This window comes from Cervus elaphus, chromosome 13, assembly GCF_910594005.1.
Source record: "Cervus elaphus chromosome 13, mCerEla1.1, whole genome shotgun sequence".
NCBI lineage: Eukaryota > Metazoa > Chordata > Mammalia > Artiodactyla > Cervidae > Cervus > Cervus elaphus.
In genome coordinates this window covers 32,964,517-32,983,024 of record NC_057827.1, presented here as the reverse complement: position 1 = coordinate 32,983,024, position 18,508 = coordinate 32,964,517, and the positions used below count along the sequence as shown (strand labels likewise).

Here is an 18,508-nt window from a genome sequence, read left to right as displayed (position 1 = left end):
ACCCGCACCCAGATTACTACATATTATGAGTAATATTTTTCCCCAATTTTTTTTTTAATGAGAATTTTCAACTATACCAAGAAGTTGAATTTATAGTGAGCACCCATATACTTGCCTCCTGGATTCTATAATTACTTTTACTATACTTGCTTTATCCCATATCTGACCTTCTGTTCATCTAGTTTATTTTTAAATTCAGCTCAAAAGTGAAGAGTGGGCAGTGGTGTCCTTTCACCCACATATTTCATGGAGATCTCAGAGTCCAGAGGGTTTTTTTTTTTTTCTTTCTTTCAAGGTAAAAGTATTTGCATACAGTGCAGTGCACAAATCCTAAAAGTGTATCTGACAGTGAATTGCCAATAATGCCTTCAGATCTGCAGCCACCACCCCTAACCCATGCAATCAAGACTGTTATATAGCTCTGGGAATTCTGGGGCATAATGAGAATGCTTCCTTTTTGACATAAAACCATCCATTTCCCATGCCCTCTAAAGTGCAGAGCTGATGTGGACATTTTTCTCCTGGAGAGAGAGAGACACTGAATTTGTTCCTGACATGTCACGTCATGTTTCTCTGAGTCTCTATTTCTTAGTCCTCAGTAAGTGATTGATCTTCAACAATGAATGTGATTTGGCTTTTTTTTTTTTAACGGATGTTGGTTCCTAGGAAAAACATAACTGGATTATTACTTACTGCGTTGAGTTCAGGTGCTCCATAAATAGACATCCTCGCTTTGGAGGATGTCAGCAGAGGCCTCTAAATTTCTTTCAAGCACAGCATATTTCTAATTAAGACTTGCATTTGCGGAAGCATCTGCAGCTTCATTTGTTTTAAAACTCACCTTTTTATCTCGTGTAACTATTCAACTAATCTTTTCAAGCACCTGCTTTGTGGAAAGGCATTGCAAGGCCATTTGAGGGGGGCCAGAAAAGGATGAGACCCAGTTTCTACTTGCAAACCATTCCCAATCTGGCCGTGTAATTTACACTCTAAAGAAGGTTCAGATACCAAGACCAAGTACCTACGTAGAGAATTGGCAGGAGGCAGGCTGGCCGTGTAGACCATGGAGTTGGCAGGTGGGGGGATTCTCTTTGATTTACAGAAATCAAAGGGAGAGGAGGAAAGACATGGACTCTATGTATGTGGTGCGGGGAGCCCGAGTGTTTCTAGGTGTGACCTCAGTAATTAATGCTTCATTCCAGGTGCCCACCCTGTGGAAAACAAGTTGGGCACCTTTGTAATGTATGTCCTTGTAAAGCTGGATGGCACATTTTATCTGGCACCTGTAGCTCATGGAGCAGCTATAGTAATAGCTCCCAGCTGAATTTTAAGGAATCACAAGAATCTTGGATTTAGAACAGACCTTAACAGTTACCTAATCAAAACCTCTGTCCTACTCTGTTTCCATCTGGAAAGCCTTGGTATTCCTACTGTGGCCTCAGCGTGGACCTGGGGAACTCAGACGTCACCCCCACGGGCCTTGGAAGCTGCCCCAGAGCCATTTATAAGACAACCACGTTGATTCCTGCTCTTCGTGTTTCCCAAACTGGTGACCGGCCTGGCCTGCCCAGCCTGCGTAATGGGAACAGAGGAGAAGTGAGGCTCCATGCTGAAGAGGGTCAAGGCCAGAGTCCCTAGGGAGGGAGGGCAGAAACATGGACAGGAAGGGACAGGGGGCCCAGGAAATTGCTCTCAGCAGTTGGTTTCCCTCTCCCTTATTTCATGTTGCTGAATTCCTGTTCTGAAAACCTGAATCCACATAATCTTTTCTCTAGATATTTAAACTCTGAGGTCAACATCCTACAAATGATGGGTTTTCTATACATTCAAAGAGAAGAGAAGAGGCAGAAAAAATTCTCTTTGACGTAGTTTGTTGATTGTATTTTCCTTTCTCTTACCTGCCCTTGATTTGTAGGAATTTACAGTTATTTAGAGAACCTGAGGGAAGAGAAAGTATTTGATCTCTCTGTTTACTTCTTTATATTCCTAGGAGAAAGCTGCTAGTGTATTTTTTCTGCATATTAGTTTTATCATTTGGGGAGTCCTGTCAGACATAATCTGATTTAATCTATGAGAAGAACTGACAGAAGCCATTTCAGTTTCTAAAGAGGTGTTTGAGCCATTCGGAGACTTAAAAAAAAAAAAATAACTTGCTTAAAAAAACGAAACTACTTTAATTTTGAATTTTTGAAATTTCGACCATTCTTCTGGTTTAGATTTCCCATCCTTCTGCTTATTTTCCACCTCCTAATTCTAATTATGAAATTAATAGCATCATAGAATATTAGTTTCTAAACCATATTTTTTTTCTGAAATGCTTGCCTTCTTCATTTCTGCATTCTTTTATCAAAATAGAAATGCTACATATGTTGCTCATAGATGAGAGGTCAGTGGCTTGCTTAGGGCCATAAGAGCAGCCCACCATTAAGCAAAACCTATGTCCACTGAGAGAAGAAAGTTTTGGGACGGAAGGAAGGAGGAGGCCCACTCTCTTCCTCTGAGATCAGAACAGTTGATGGAAGAACGTTCAGAGCATGTGTGTGTGAGGTGTTTCCTGACACCGATGGTTTGGCTGTATTCTGAGTTAGCATTTGATCCTTCAGGTAAGGGCTCATCCCCAGAGACTGCCCCCGTTTGAGACACCAACTGCAGACGGGGGCCGAGTGACCCACACTTCTGTCCAGCTGAGTTCAAATTCAGACAGTCCCGTTCCCTGCCTCACATTCAGGACTTTCCTTGAATAGCTCCTGGAACTCAAGAGAAACCTTTATCTTTGTTTAAAATTTATTATTGTATATAATCTAATATATAATATAGTATAATATAAAGGATGGGCTTCCCTGTTGGCTCCGGGAGGGTTGGCACTTCTAGGTTCATGCCTGTTGCCAGGTGCCTGCATGTGGGAGCCGTGCCAGCCGCTGTCTCTACACAGATTTTGCTCAGCACCTCTGCCCTCAGATCTGTGATCAGAGTGGGCAGGAGTACTTTGGAGGATAGAACCCTACCCCCTGCTTGTTTATGGGCCCTTTTCCACATCCATTCTTAGGAAGTATTCATGAAAGCCCAGGACAGTGCTGCACTGAGGTTCCCGCTCCAACTCCTGACACCGAGCTGGCCTTTGCTCGCTCCATCTTTGGCCGAAGCTCAGTTGTTCCAGCTCTCATGTCCTCTGGGATGTTGTGAGAGGGAGGATCCCTTTTCTTCTCAGAGTCATCATTTATCACACACCTCCCAAGGCCTTGTGACTCACTTGCTTTGACAGTTTATCTCATTGCATCCTTATAGTGCCTGATGAGGTGCTACATACAAGCAAAATGCAGCTCAGAGAGGGTGGTTTACCTGCTGGAGCTGACACAGCTCTTCTCCGCTGGAGCCTTGGGTACAAACCAAGGTCTGTTTGATCCTAAAGCTCCCAGTGGCCCTCTGTTTTTGCTGAGAGGATGATAGAAACTGAACTTGACTTTAGACTAAGGGAGACCCCTAGAAGAGCAGCCCACCTTGTTGGGGCGCAGAATTTGCCTGTGCAGGGAAGAACCAACCACAGTAGAGCCTGGGAGTCACCCAGCTTGAAGTCAAATAATGAAGTTCTGAGTCCTGACTCACTTCTCCAGGCCCCAGTTTCTCTTGTAAATAGGAATAGTCATGCTGGCATCCCGGTGTTCTGGTGAGCGTGTACACATAGCAGACACTGAGCAAGCAGGCTGGCTGAGATACAGGTCCCGGGGCACATGCGGCCAAGTAGGAGCATGGGTGGGGGCGATGGGAGGGGTGAGGAATTGCCAGGGAGGCTCCCTGCAGCTCAGACCTGGTACCCTTAAGAGATGTTTCCATTTGACCGACAAAGCTCTCCCTCTTCCCTGCCTCTCCTCTTGCTGTGGCTACCCTATCAGCAGGCAGAGTAGATGAGCATCTATCTGCCACACCTACCTTCCTGGGCAGTTCTGGGGCCCTGAGCAGGGTAGTGGGGAAGATGAATGCCAGACTCTGTGCTAATCAGCTGCCAACCCAGAGGAGCATCCAGGTATGAGAACATGGTTAGGAAAGCACAGGTGTTGGGCATGGAAGGGCTTGTGCCCAGAACATGGGAGAGAAAAGAAGGGAACACTGGGCAGCGGGGGCAGAGCTGGAGCCGCTGGAGCAAACACAGTGCGGCTGGTTACCCAGGCCTTCCTGCAAAACCAGTTGAACAAGATTGGCTCTTTCTGGGTGCTGTGCTATGCTGTCCTCCCCCAGCCATACACTTCTAATTTAGAAACATCGGCGAGGTGGGTCACCATCCTAAATGCCCCCAATGATGCTGCAACAGGTTGTCATTGTTGTTTAGTTGCTAAGTCGTGTCTTAATCTTCTGCAACCCCATGGATTGTAGCCTGCCAGGCTCCTATGTCTATGAGATCTCCCCAGGCAAGGGTTGCCATTTCCTTCTCTAGGCGATCTTCCCAATCCAGGGGTCAAACCCACATCTCCTGCATTGCAGGTGGATCTTTACCACTGAGTTACCAGGGATACTTCAACAATTTAAGTATCAATATATCCTTCTCATGGTTTATGACTCTGAAATGCTGATCAGTTAGTTCAGTTCAGTCGCTCAGTTATGTCTGACTCTTTGCAACCGCATGGACTGCAGCACACCAGACTTTCCTGTCCATCACCAACTCCCAGAGCTTGCTCAAACTCATGTCCATTGAGTTGGTGATGTCATTCAACCACCTCATGTCCCCTTCTCCTCCTGCCTTCAGTCTTCCCCAGCATCAAGGTCTTTTTCAATGAGTCATTTCTTTGCATCAGGTGGCTGAAGTATTGAAAGTAAAGAAATCCTGATACTTACCTGCATATTCCCTCTTCTCTGACTAACTAGGATGGTCGTCTGCCCTTCCCAGAGGATGGTGGGATCTCGGGGGCATGCCCTTTGACTGCTATTGCCAGTTTCAGTAGCTCTAGACCCACAACCCCTTGGAGGCAATTCTCAAATCTCAGCAGCTCTGAATATGACAGGGTTTTTTGCTTGTTTGTTTTTGTTTTTATGACTTTACATCAAACTGATCAGGTCTAAAATCAAACAAATTGATATGTAATCGAGGCATTTATTTTCAGTATAAATATACATGTTTTGCTGCAGAAATAATGATTAATTATGAGGAATTGCCCCTGGGCCAGCTTGGTGTTGCATCACATACCTTTTTAAATCTGAGAAAGTTTGCATTCAGAGCAGGTGGCTCCAGGGGGACTGAATACAGGATGGAGGCCTTTATGGCATCTGCTCTGATTATGCACACCTGTAGGAGCTGGTAAGTCCAAACCTGGCAGCCTTGCAGTCCTGGCTGGGTGCTGCTGGTTGCCCTGCAGTGCAGATGGGATCCTCCCTGAGCAGTCTTTACAAAGCCAGTGGACCTCAGGTAGCTCTGGGGTGTGTGGTCCGGGGGCAGAGAACTCCAGCAACGGACCTTCCTCTTACAAAGATCCCTCAAGAACCAATTTCAGGTTTAGCCCCCGAGAGACACACTCATGTTCATGTGCTTATAAATATTTCCTGAGCCTTACTCTGTACCCTCGTGTCCTGATTCAGTGTTTTAGTACCAATGCCCATGTGTGCATTTTTGAGTTGTGGTGTCAGAAACAGTATTTCTACCTGAAAATAGTAATTCAAATCCAAATATAGGCCCTTAGACATTTCTGAGAGGTACCCCTGAAGCTGCATGAAGTTGTTTTATGGGAATAAATCTTCTACATTTTTCCAATTTAGTTCTTATTCTAACTGAAATAATGAATTTATTTGTCCAAAGTGTCCCGAAACTTTGAAAGCGAAACAGTTTTCATTTGGCTAGGGAAAAAAACCATCTGCTACAGGAGAGAAGGGCTTGGGGGTGTGCAGTGGACTGGAATTAACTTTAATGCTACCCTCTGACTATGGTCATGGTGACAGCAGGATCTTAAATGTGATTTTTATGCTATTCATGGTCATTTAGTAAGGGATTATTTAATTCCCAGTTTGCATATATTTTACAGATAGCAACTCAATTATGTAAATAAGTGTCTGGAACTCTTTTTGGCTTTGAACTTATCTAATAATCTCTCATAAGATATATTAGCAGGCAAGAAAGCAAAGTGCTGCTAATGCTGCCATCTGTGTTTGTCAGACTTGGACAGATCACTATTTACAGTGGAATGCGTCTGAGTATCCAGGCGTGAAGACGGTTCGTTTCCCAGACGGCCAGATCTGGAAGCCAGACATTCTCCTCTACAACAGGTAAGCTCAGTGGACAAAAGGGAAAGAAATGAGTTTATTCTTGGATGTGTTTTAACAGTCAAGCATATTTGAGTATTTTTATAGAAATGCTGGGTACGTTATCTATAATTTGGGATTGTGGATCCCCATGAGGCTTTGTGGGAAGCATCTGTCCTGTGTCCGGCATTCTCTGTCCCAGCACGCAGGCCTGCAGCATCCAGCACGCTGCCCTCAATGGCTGTGTCTGCAGGGCTGTGCATTACGGATTTGTAGGTACTTGTGTTCATATTGGCACTGAGTCATTTTTGCATGTAGTCATAACTTTGCCTCTGAATGACAGCAGTTACAGTCACAGCAAGAGAAATTGCTGGTCAACAGGATTCATGGCTGGAGTCCACTGTCTGGACTCAGGTCCTCATTTAATGCACTGCCCATTGTGCAGTTGAGAGCACTGCGGGGTGGCTGAGCACAGAAGGCTCTCATCTCCAGCCACACTCGGAAGCCTGTACCTGATGGGAGAAAGACAGTCGTCATCTTCTAATAGTCTGTCTCCAGAGGTCAGGAAAAGAAGGATTTGTCAGTTAGCCAAGGCCATCTGATTTGTGGAGTGGAAGCCCAGAAGGCGGGTATCCAGGCAGATTAAATTTCCTGAAGTAATTTCTAAAATTATTTGCTAAACTACATAGTCAAATAAGGGAAACCAGAGCCTCTCTTTCCAATAAGATACAGGATGTGATAACTGTCTTAATACTCACGAAAGCTATTTCCTAGTGACAGCTGCTGTCTCTGGTCCCACTTGGAAAAAAGGAATCCCAGCACCTTTGTGACTCAGGAAAACAGTGGGCACAGTGATCCCTCAGGACAAGCTGATGGGTTTGTCCTATGAGGACTGCTTCCAGAAGGCTGAGTGATTTTATGTCTTGTATCCACTTTTAATTCTCTGTCTTTCTTACTGGTATGATGTTTCATTTGAATCCTTGAGCCTGTCTCTAGAAGATTACCTTTGCTGCTTTGCCACCACTTTCCAGTAACTTAACTTCGTTCCGGCAGCCGAGTTTTGAAAGGCGTCTCAGGTCAGAGTAAGCAGTCCCCTATTGAGTAGAAGCACATGAGTTACCATGCCTCTTCCTTAGCTCCTCTGTTTCCTAGGGGCTATATTAGTTGCCCAGAGCTGCCAGAACAAAATAACCAGTAACTGGGTGACTTAAACAACAGAAATTTATTTGCTCTTGGAGGAGGTCCTAGATCCAGGTGTCTGCAGGTCTGCAGGGTTGATTTCTTCTGAGGCCTCTCTCCATGGCTTGTAGATGGCCATATTCTCCCTGTGTCCTTACATGGTCTCCCCACGTGTGTGTGTCTGTGTCCTCATCTTTGCTTGTGAAAACATTAGTCACGTTGGATTAGGGTTCACTCTGATGACTTCATTTTAACTTAGTTTTACCTCATTAAAGATTCCACCTCCAACTGCAGTTTCACTTGGAGATAGTTGGGCATGTGAATTAGCTAGGGGTTCAGCCTGTGACTTTCAAGGGGAGACAGTTCAGTCTATAACAGCAATATTGCCATTGACTGCTTAAGGACAAGGGTTTGGATGGACTAAGTGGGTGTAAATCTTAGCCATAATATTTACTATGTCTGTAAGTCTCAGATGCCTCCTTTGCCCAATAGGGTAAGTGCCAACCTCACAGTCTGAAAGAATGAACTGCAGATGTACATAGCATGCTTGGTGTATTCAACAAAGAGTAAACAATCTGTAAAGGTAGTTGTGTGCTCAAAGGCATGGGGATGAGAATCTCAGCTTTAAGTAAAATGGTTTGACATTTTAAAAAGAAATGCCAATAATGTTTTTCACTGTTCCCAATGCAGTTTTTTCATCTGAAATCAAAAATAAATAAGGTAGAGTTTTTAACAATGAGGCTTGAAGTGGTGGTTCTTATGACTTACCTGTAAGATCTTAAACCCCATTAAATGTTTGGCGTTTCTGACATTCTAACTAATGAAGAGTTTCCAAGTATGCTATACATACTTGAATTTCAAGGAACAAAGATGCAGCCATCTCTGTCTGACAGATGCCACCAGGGACCAGGCCCCCAGGAATAATCTATCCCCTCTTCCTCTTGTATTTCCCCAGGAGCTCCGTATAACCATCTCCCCTCTTCTTCTCCTTTCCATATACCTGCTGACTACCTCCACCAGCCTGTAGCACAGTGTCTATAGAGACTGCCTCCTCTCCTGCATTAATTTTCATCTGAGAAGTGAGATGTGGGACTTTTTACCTAAAATAACTGTTGACTGCATGGCTGGCATGTCCACATTAGCACGGTGTTGGGTAGGAAGGTTATGAAAGTTACCGAAGCCAGCTGCAGACACAGCATCAGTTATCTTTCACTGCTTAAGTGACTCTGAATTTAGTGGCTTAAAAAAAAAAAAAACACCACTACGCCTTTTATTTCTCACCATGGGAGCTGGCTGGGCCTGTGTGGCTGCTTGTCTGTTCTATGAGATGTTGGCAGCAGGCAGTGGCTGGAGCTCATATGAGCTTGCGTGTGGGGGTACACCCCCAGAGCTGGTGGTGGTGGTGAAGGTGCTGTGGGTGGGGGCTCAGCCGGGGCAGTACCTCCACCACCTGAGCGCCTCTCCCCTGCCTGAGCCTTTTTCACGTGGTCTGGTGACTCCGGGAGAGGCATGAAGTGGGGGCTGCCTGGCCCTTAGGGACCCAGGGTAGGAATTCAGACCAGCCCTTCGCCTGGACCTGTTGGGCAAAGTAGGGAGGGGCCCAGAGAAGGGAGGAGAAGTCAGTGCCCTTCTCCAGGGCACCAGGGAGGGAGGCAGGGAGGTTGCCCTGGGGAGACCAGCTGTCCAGACTGAGCAGGGACAGTGATGACACAGAAAGGTCAGAGAGAAGACTGGGGGGAGTAGAAGGACCAAAGCAGGCATGCGTACATAATGAAGGGGCGCTCAGTTCAGGGCGCCTGTGGGGCCAGGAGGACAGGGAGACACTGGGCTCCCCCTGCTGCCACTCCTCTTGCCCCAGGTATGTGTGGACACCACCACCCTAAACTCCGCCACCTCCCCTTCCACCTGCTGGTGGTCAGCTCAGGGATGTTCCCCAACTCCCGTCATTTATCCTTGACCCCTCAGTGTGGGCTCTACCTTCTCTTGACTCCAGACACCTCTCTCTGTCACATGCTCTCCTAGAAAGAGGTTCCTGTGCCCCACAGCCTGCAGGCGCTGCCCCCCCCCTTCATGGGCTCCTGGAAAGCACCTCACAACTAAGCGTGTACGGACAAGATGGAAGGAGGGTGGGGTACAGGCATGAGGCAGAGGAGTGAAGGGGGTGACCTGTGTGATGCTGATGCTGCTAAACCCAACAAGGGAAGAAAGAGAAGGAGGAAAGTCACATTGGCAGCCCGGAAGATAGGAGCCTTGGTATCTGAGTCCAGAAATGGACACAGGAAGGAGTAAAAACAGGCCTGAGTTTAGTGAGATCCTGACTCTCTGATATTCTGTTATGGGAGATTTTGAGAGATGTTGAGTTTAGTACTTTCCTCCAGCCAAAGATTCTCACTCAAGCTGATGTATTTCCTCAGTGAGGCGATGTCTCGTTACATGTGTATGGCGAAGGTGGGGGCACTTCCTGAAGGAGGGGACGCCCTTCTGTGTGAGCCATGGTTTGGAGGGGGGCATTGATTCACGGCAGGGGAAACATCACCCAGATGTATGTAACATTTCTCCTCCTATTCCAGCTCAATTTTGTAGTCCAGGTGTGAGCCCCACATGGTTTTTGAGATAGAATCCATTTTCTGTGCTTTGAAGAGGCTGGGTCACTGCCTAATAGGGTCTGTGCATCATTTCTGGGATGGGCTGCTTTATTCTCCCAATGGATGGTGAACAAGTTTATTGCCCACCGGTTGGCTGGGTGGCTCTGAGGGGAGGACCAGGGCTAATAACAGCATCCCTGCTAGATGATGAACCCAGTGGTTTCTTGTTTGCATCATTCTGCTTTAGTTTAAGCCTGTAGTTCCAGAATTTGTCTGAACACAACCTTACTCAAAGTGAGTGGCGATCCTGGATGACTTGTTACCATTTTCCTCCCTCCTTTTTGGCTTTTAATCTTCTGTGTGATTACATTTATTGATGTTCTAGAATAAGGGATACAAATCAATAAAGTGGTTACCTCTGGGAGAGACAGAGGAAAGGGGCATAAGGGAATTTTCTGAGATAACGGGAGTGTCTATATCTTGACTTTATGGTGGTTATAGTTACATGAATATAATCTGCATCAAAATTCAATGCAAGCCACACACCAAAAATCTGTGCTTGCTGCTTGTAAATTATATATCAATTTGAAAAGTGTAATAGGTTAAATGGCAGATGGTTCACAGTGAACTGAAAGACACAATAAGCTGTTGATACAGAGCGTAGCAAAGAGATGCACAAAGATGAAAAATAAGAGAAATGCTGTGACTTGCAGAATAGACTGAGATGTTCTTAAAGTGTTTAATTGGAGTCTAAGAAATAATAGAGAAAACGAGGGAAAAGCAATGTTTAAAGAAATAATGGCTGGGAATTTTCCAGAAATTATAAAAAATACCAGTCATCAGGTAAAGGAATCCCAACCAATCCTAATTGGGACAAATGGTATTTACTGTAGTTCCTGTCTTTGCAGGACATATCACTCCAAAATTTAAAACAAGAAGAATCATTGTAACCTCTCCCGGTTGCTGTGGCTCAAGGATTTAGGGAGGGGTCCAGTAGGTGGTCTGGCTCCAGGTCTCATAAAGTTTCAGCCCAATATTGGCTTGGGGCTGCAGTCAACAGGGAGCCTGACTGGGGTGTCCAACCAGGTGATTCACGCAGATGGCTGGCAAGTTGATGTTGGCCCTTAGGAGTCTTAATTCTTAGATACATGCACCTCTCTATGAGTTGAATGTCCTCATGGTGTGGTAAATGGCTTCCCCCAGAATGAGTCATGACCTAGGAAAAGCTACAGTGCCTTTTGGGTGGAATGAAAAGCCTGACTGGTATCAGCGTCGCTTTGCAGAGAGAAGTCTGAACCCCAGCAATATCTTGGCCACCCCTGCATTGTGCAACCCTGGGTGGCTGCCTCAGTCTCTCTGGGCTTCTCAGTTCTTGAGCTGTTTCATCAGAAAATCCTGTGACAGTAATGGAATCTTCGTTGATGAATGTAATTTGCTGATGTTTTTGTTGACTCTGTATTTTTAGGACTGCGTGGGGTGTCAACCATCTTCTTTTTATAGGCTCTACAAAACTACATTCACACGTCTGCAGGCTCCTGTCTGTCTGGCTCTGAGGCTGCAGGCCTCTGGCACCAGCCCTCTTTCTGTCACATATTCCCCTGACCCTGTGGCTAATGGCAGAGCCTGGAGGGAGGGGAGGGCGGTACACAAAGGACAAAACCTGGGTGCAGTGTGATCTGACCCCCAAGGGTTTGTAATTGTGGTGATCAATGAGTCACTAATGACATAGAATTTATTCTCTTCCCTAAGTGTCTTAGGGTCCCTTGGACATCAGCCCAAGATGAGGATTTGAGTGCACATAATTTGAGAGACTAAGTGGGACAGGGAAGGGAGGGAAAACAATACAGGATGCTTTAAAAAGCTACTGCTGTGGGCAGTGGGATGTCCATTCCCACAGGGGATGTCCAGGATGCTTATCTGCCAACTTCCTTCTGTGATAGATTGACAGCTGCTTCCAGGAATGTCATTCTGCTTGCCTGTCCCATGCATGAACAGGAGCCTTGGGCAGGGATGCCAGTTCTTGGCTGGGTAGCTGTCAGGGCCTCGGACACGGACAGGATGGCTGTCGGCATGGTCAGCTCAGTGCAGGTGAGCTGGCCACTGAAGTTCCAGTCATTTTCACCTTGGCCTGTTTGGAGATCCCATCCTGGCTCCTGTGGGGAGGGCAGCAGTGATTGAGTGATGGGGAAGCATCCTGGGACTCAGGCAAAGTGGAGGAGGCAGGTAGGTAGCAAAGGTAATAGAAATGAGGAGGGACCTGCATCCTTGTGAGTGGCAATTTCTCCCCTGGGTCAAATCATGGTCTCATAACGGTCCATGTATGGAATGGAATCTTAGGGAGTGAATATCTTAGACTCAGTGTTGTCGCTGCCATTGGCTCCAGAAGAGGGTCCTGGAGTTGGTGCTCCCAGGCCCATCACGCAGCCGTGGCTGGCCTGGGGCGGGGGGTCAGGGTGGAGGCATCACTAAAAGGACATCATATCTCTTGATGGGGACAGGAATCTCCAGGTGAACAAAGGTAACTTTCCAGCTTTGGATCTTAGAGAAGGAGGCTTTAGGGAGTGCTGTGATAACATCTCCATTATCAAATCTGACCTAATCTGGAGGGAAACTGTTTGTAAATAACGTGAAGTGGCAAGAGGGCAGAGTTTTTAGAAAGTGAGTGGAACCTGCCAACCTGTGTCCATCCAGGCCTCCCCCTTCTCACCCCTGCTGCTGTTGATGTTTGTTTTTCATTTGTCTCTTTGCTCACCCAATATTTAATGAAGGCTTACATGCTGTTGTCACACACTGTTCTAGGATCCCAGGATACAGCAGCCATCAAGATAGAGAAAACTCCCTGCCCTCTAGAGAAAGGGAGAGAGAGAGGGGAGAACATGCACCCAGTTTGGAGGGCTGTAAGAATTGGGGAGGGAGCCTCACACATACTGGAGCCAGATGTGGGCTGTGAGACTAGAGAGGGAGGTCATGAAAAAAATCAGAGCATCAGGGAGGCGAATGCTCTTGGCAGAAAGAACAGGCTCCTAGGCGTGTCAGGAAAGGTGGTAAAAAGCTTTGAAATGCAAAACATCATTACCATCATAAAATAAATAAAACGGTGAAGGAGAGAAAGATAAGCAGGCATCTGTGGCATCTCCATGTGAGGTCACCTGCACCTCCCAGGTTATCAGATGCTCTAGTGGTCAGTAGGCCATGGTCCTTGAACCACCTTTCAACTTTGCAAGTTCTCAGACTGGTAGTGATGGAAATGATTCCAGTCCATTGAGAAGCAAATGGATTCTGTCTGATGGACTGACTTCTCTGTGAATAGATGGGATCAGCGTTCCTGGTCGCCTCTGTCTATGGGTCTGCCCTTTGGATGCTCCTCAGAATTGGATTTTCATGCCTTCCTGTTTCCCTCATTAATTAATGACTTAAAAAACGTCTTTGACACAAATATGTTCATTTTCTATTTGTGTGTCGTGATTTTATCTTTATAAGATGTATCTTTTTTAGATTACCCTGAGGCAGGAGCTTGTCATCTAGATCTGTCCTTGGAAGAGAAGGGTCCAGATTCATGGGCACGAGTCAGGTGAGAGGATCAGAGATACAACAGGTGCTGCCCTAGTCTACCAGGTCTTTGCTTGTACTTTGAATGAGACAGGAGAGCCTCTGTAGAATTGCATTTCCTTTTTTGCTCTCAGTAGTGGTCAAAATTCGAATTCATATTCTTTCTCTGACTTGCTAGCAACTGATTTCCATCCCATGATTATCTTGTTTGGAAGTTATTATCGCTTCTTTTCTGCTTGTACACTCCTCCCAGCTTACAGCAGTGGTTGTGTTTTATCTGTGTTGGTTCCTCCAGTATCTTGGTAAAGTCAGAGGATGGAGGGCACGTGGATGTGCACACTCATTCAGCAGCCAGGAGCCCAGAGACCTGGCTGCCTCATCCTGATTTGGAGCCCAGCCTCTCCTCACAGCATGGACTGCACTTGCAGATCTTTAGTGACCTTGACTTTGCTCCACTCTATGCAAAGGGCTGAATGGCTCCAAAGCCTGTGTTAGCATTCACATCTCAGGGCAAGACTGTGTGTGTGCTTAATTGCTCAGTTGTATCCAACTCTTTGTGACCCCATGGACTGTAGCCCACCAGGCTCCTATGTCCATGGGGATTCAGGCAAGATTACTGGAGTGGATTGCCATGCCCTCCTCCAGGGGATCTTCCCAACCCAGGGATTGAACCCAGGTCTCCCACATCACAGGCAGATTTTTTTTTTTTTTTTTACCATCTGAGCCACCAGGGAAACCAAAGTGCAGGAAACCAGTGCACAGAGAAGTTCAGCCACTTGCCTGAGTTCACCCAGCAGGACATGCCTGACTCCAGAGTACTTGCCTCTAGTTGTGCTTTTAGAGCTCTTGTGTTTTATTTTTCCACAAGTTAGACAAATTGAAATCACTCCTCTCTCCCTCCCTCAGAATAGACTCCATTTTCAGAACTTCTCTGGCCATTCTTTCTCAGCCTTGTCTTTCTTTCTGAAAGTGGTGAGCCTGGCTTCTCCCAGTTTCAGAGCCACTGAGGGATTCTCAGACCATCACTTCTTGATGATCTTTCCTCATCGTAGACAACTGAATTTTCCTTGAACAAGTTCCTTGCTGGTCAGCTTGGAATGACAGAATGCAAGCTGCTGGGTCAGAGCTGGAGCAGAATTTCAGAGAGCCAGGCACTGCACCCAGCAGAGTTTTCTAGGGATGGCTTTGCATCCAGGGTGGCCCTTTAACACTGTCTTCCATACCCGTGGTGCCAGACTGCCTCAGGACGCCCCCCACTCCCTGCACCCTGAGGGCGGTAAGAGCCATCCAGCCCAAGAGACTGGCTTTGGCAGATGAGTTTATTGATCATCCTGACATCAGACACGGAGCCAACTTGGCTGTAAGGGTCTGTGTAGTAAATACGTGAGACAGGAATTCAATGGGGAGTTTGGTCATCCTCCGGAGCCTCCTGCGGGAGTGGAGGGGCCAAGGTCAGCCCTCAGCCTGCCCTCTCCCCAGCCTGCTATGGGGGTCCCTACAGGATTTCCAGTGCCTACCCAGGCTACAGCTACAGTCCGTGGGGTAACAAGAGTCGGACGTCACTGAGCGGTTTGGATTAACACACACACAGACCCGCACACACACCCAGTCTCTGCTCACTGGCCACCCGCGCAGAGGAAGGAGAGCAGAGAAAGTTGTGATTGACGAGGACAAGACATGGTAGGAGGGGGTGCTGGGTCTCTTCCGAAGTCCCCAGGACCTCAGCTGAGCAGGGGCCAGGTCAAGCTGAGTGTGTCCATGGCATGCCTTGAAATCTGGAGGAACCAGGCTGTGGGGCAGAGCCTCCAGGAGGGTGTGTGGCTGATGCTGTCAGTTCTGCTCAGGAGAATCGTCTGAGGACACACCTTCACTGTCCTTGAGGCGTTTGTAGTCAGTCACACGTGGCTGTATCCTGGTGGGCTCGCCTGATCTGAATCCTGACTGCAGTGACGTCTTGTGGAGTTATTCTCCCTCACTCGCAATTAAAGAAACTGTTTCTGAAACACAGGACCAAGGTGTCGGGGTATGTGAAACACAGGACAGACTCCCAAACCTTTGACTTTTGCAACACTTGATGACCTCATCATGGGTCTAAGACAAGGGCTCATCTTATAGAAAAGATAATGTGAGTCAGGGGTCTGGCATCTTAGAAAGCTCTGGAGGAGAGAGATTGTCATCTAGTGGGAGGGGGAGAGAGGTTGTTTCTGGGGAGGGGCCAGATAGGACCCTTCTGCCAGGGGCAGTCCTGCCACAGCTGTTAACTGTATCCCTTTCACTTTTAAGAGTGGCCCAGCCTAGGTAATAAAGTATGTGGTCCTCCCAGGACAAGTGGCTACAAGGAGACAACAGTTAGATGAAGGCTTGGAAGCCAACAGGACAGGACACCTCATGCAGAAACTTTAGATAAGGCCATGGCTTGGGACTCAGAGCAGACAGTGAGTGGCAATCTTGGGAGGGAACAAATGTTGCAGGACCCCCAATGCATTGCTTTTAATTCAAGGAAGGAGGTAATGAACAGGATATTAGGCCAGGATGAAGTACAGTAAGGCATTCAGATCCATCCAGCCGGACTTCTCCTCCAGGACTCTGCCCTTGACATCCTGTGCCATCTCTGCCTCTGGGATGTGGTGGGCCTCAGAGAACTTAGTGTTTCTCAGCATCACGTCACATGGCAAATATAGTTTAACGCTCAGGTTTCTCGCCTCTGGCCGGTGAGCTTTGACAAAGGTACCACATTCTATTCATATGTTTTTTATTTTTTATTTTTTTTAACCAAAAGTGAATGGCAAAAAGCACATGGAAGGCAACAAATTACAGTGAGTGGATGCAGCACTGGGGTCCATGACCCTGGTGTAGTAGGAGATTGCTAGAGGCCTTAATGCTTGGCACTCCCAGCTCTAGATGGAGAGATTCAGTCCCAGCACCAGTAATTCTGGCTTGTTTGGAGCAGCAGTGTGGATGATGGGTCATAACCCATAGAGTTTATCATTCTCTTTTCTCCTTCACATTCTATACCAATCTGTCATGAAGGAGTATCCAATTTACACTGCTCCCGTTATCTTTTAGCATGATTTATAGTCTTTTATTGAAGATAACAGTGATGTGGAACAATGGACTGGTTCAAAGTTGGGAAAGGAGTACATCAAGGCTGTATATTGTCACCCTGCTTATTTAAGTTATATGCAGAGTACATCATGCACAGTGCCAACTGGTTGAATCACAAACTGGAATCAAGATTTCTAGTAAAAATATCAATAACCTCAGATATGGAGATGATTCTGCCCTAATGGCAGAAAGTGAAGAGGAGCTAAAGAGAATCTTGATAAAGGTGAAAAAGGTGAATAAAAAAGCTGGCTTAAAACTCAGCATTCAAAAAACTAAGATCATGGCATCTGGCCCTATCACTTCATGGCAAATAAATAAGGAAAAAGTAGAAACAGTAACAAATTCTTTTCTTGGGCTCCAAAATCACTGTGAATGGTGACCGCAGCTATGATATTTAAAGACATTTGCTCTTTGGAAGGAAAGCTATGACAAACCTAGACAGCATTTTAAAAAGCAGCAATACTACCTTGCTGACAGAAGTCTACATAGTCAAAGCTACAGTTTTTCCAGTAGTCATGTATGGATGTGAGAGTTGAACCGTAAAGAAGGCTGAGCACTGAAGAATTGATGCTTTCAAATTGTGGTGCTGGAGAAGACTCTTGAGAGTCCTTTGGACTGTAAGAAGATCAAACCAGTTGATCCTAAAGGAAATCAACTCTGACCATTCATTCGAAGGACTGATGCTGAAGCTGAAGCCCTGATACTTTGACCACCTGATACGAAGAGCTGACTCATTAGGAAAGACTTTGATGCTGGAAAAGACTTGAGGGCAGGAGGAGAAAGGGGCAACAGAGGATTAGATGGTGGTATGCCATCATTGATTAAATGGACATGAGTTTGAGCAATCTCTGGGAGACAGTAAAGGACAGGGAAACCTGGCATGCTGTAGTCCGTGGGGTTGCAAAGTGTCCGACATGACTTAGCGACTGAACAACAACAACAGCCAAAGAGAAATTATAAATAAACTGAAAAATACACTAGAGGAGTTCACCACAGCAGACAAAAAAATAAATAAATAAATGAAAACCTAAGGAAGTTTCAAGTTTGTAAAGACTCAAGTCATTTCAGTTCCGTCTGAAAGAATTACTCAAGGATATATTTCAGCAAAATAAGAATAAACCAAGGAAGATTTTGTTGCCTCCCCCAGGTAGCTGGGGAGGGTTGGGAGATTCTGGGAACAAAACTCGTCAGGTGGAGCTGGAGGCAGAGGGAATCCTGTGGTGCTGGCTTCATGGTCAGGAGTGGGTCTCCAACTTGCTGAGCTTGGAAAGAAAAGGGAGAGAAAATCTTGGTTCAAATACTGACTGGAACAGTCAGAAATTGTTAACAGAGAACCTCTGAAAGTCATAGTTAAGTTTAAATATTTGATAATATTTTAAATATGAATAATAGCAGAGATTTGGTTGGTAAGAGATGGAGACACAGAGCAGTAACAGTGGAAGTTTGCTGTGGGGCTTTTCTGGTACATGAATGATACGCATTCCTTAGTTAGATGCACAAAGGTACAACATTTTCAAATAGTACAAGTGAATCAATGTGTTGAATATCTGAGTAGCTAACAGAGGAAAAGAAATGGTAATAGCGTCCAAACCACTAAACACAAAATGAGAAAGAAAAAATTGTCAGTGCACCTAATGCATGAATAGAAAAATAAGCAATATCAATGGTAAAAAGATAACTTACAGAATAGCAGAAAGTAAAACAATCACTAATTAGAAAAATGCAAGTAGATTTAAGTCCCATAACAATTCCCAAAACAAAATAGACTTTCTAATTGGTTGAAAGCAAACAAACAAAAACCAACTCTATGACATGTTCATAAGATAGATTTTAATCAAAATGATTGAGCATAATAAAAATAAAGCTAT

General features: G+C 45.8%; 1 protein-coding gene across 2 annotated transcripts in view; it reads left to right on the top strand.

The window, feature by feature from the left end:
- LOC122706945 (neuronal acetylcholine receptor subunit alpha-7) overlaps positions 1–18,508 on the top strand; it is a 141,048-nt gene that overhangs the window by 59,187 nt on the left and 63,353 nt on the right. For both annotated transcript variants that reach the window (XM_043922550.1, XM_043922549.1), the window contains exon 4: positions 6,137–6,246. In XM_043922550.1, coding sequence (XP_043778485.1) covers positions 6,137–6,246 — 110 coding nt within the window. The remainder of the gene's footprint in view (positions 1–6,136; positions 6,247–18,508) is intronic.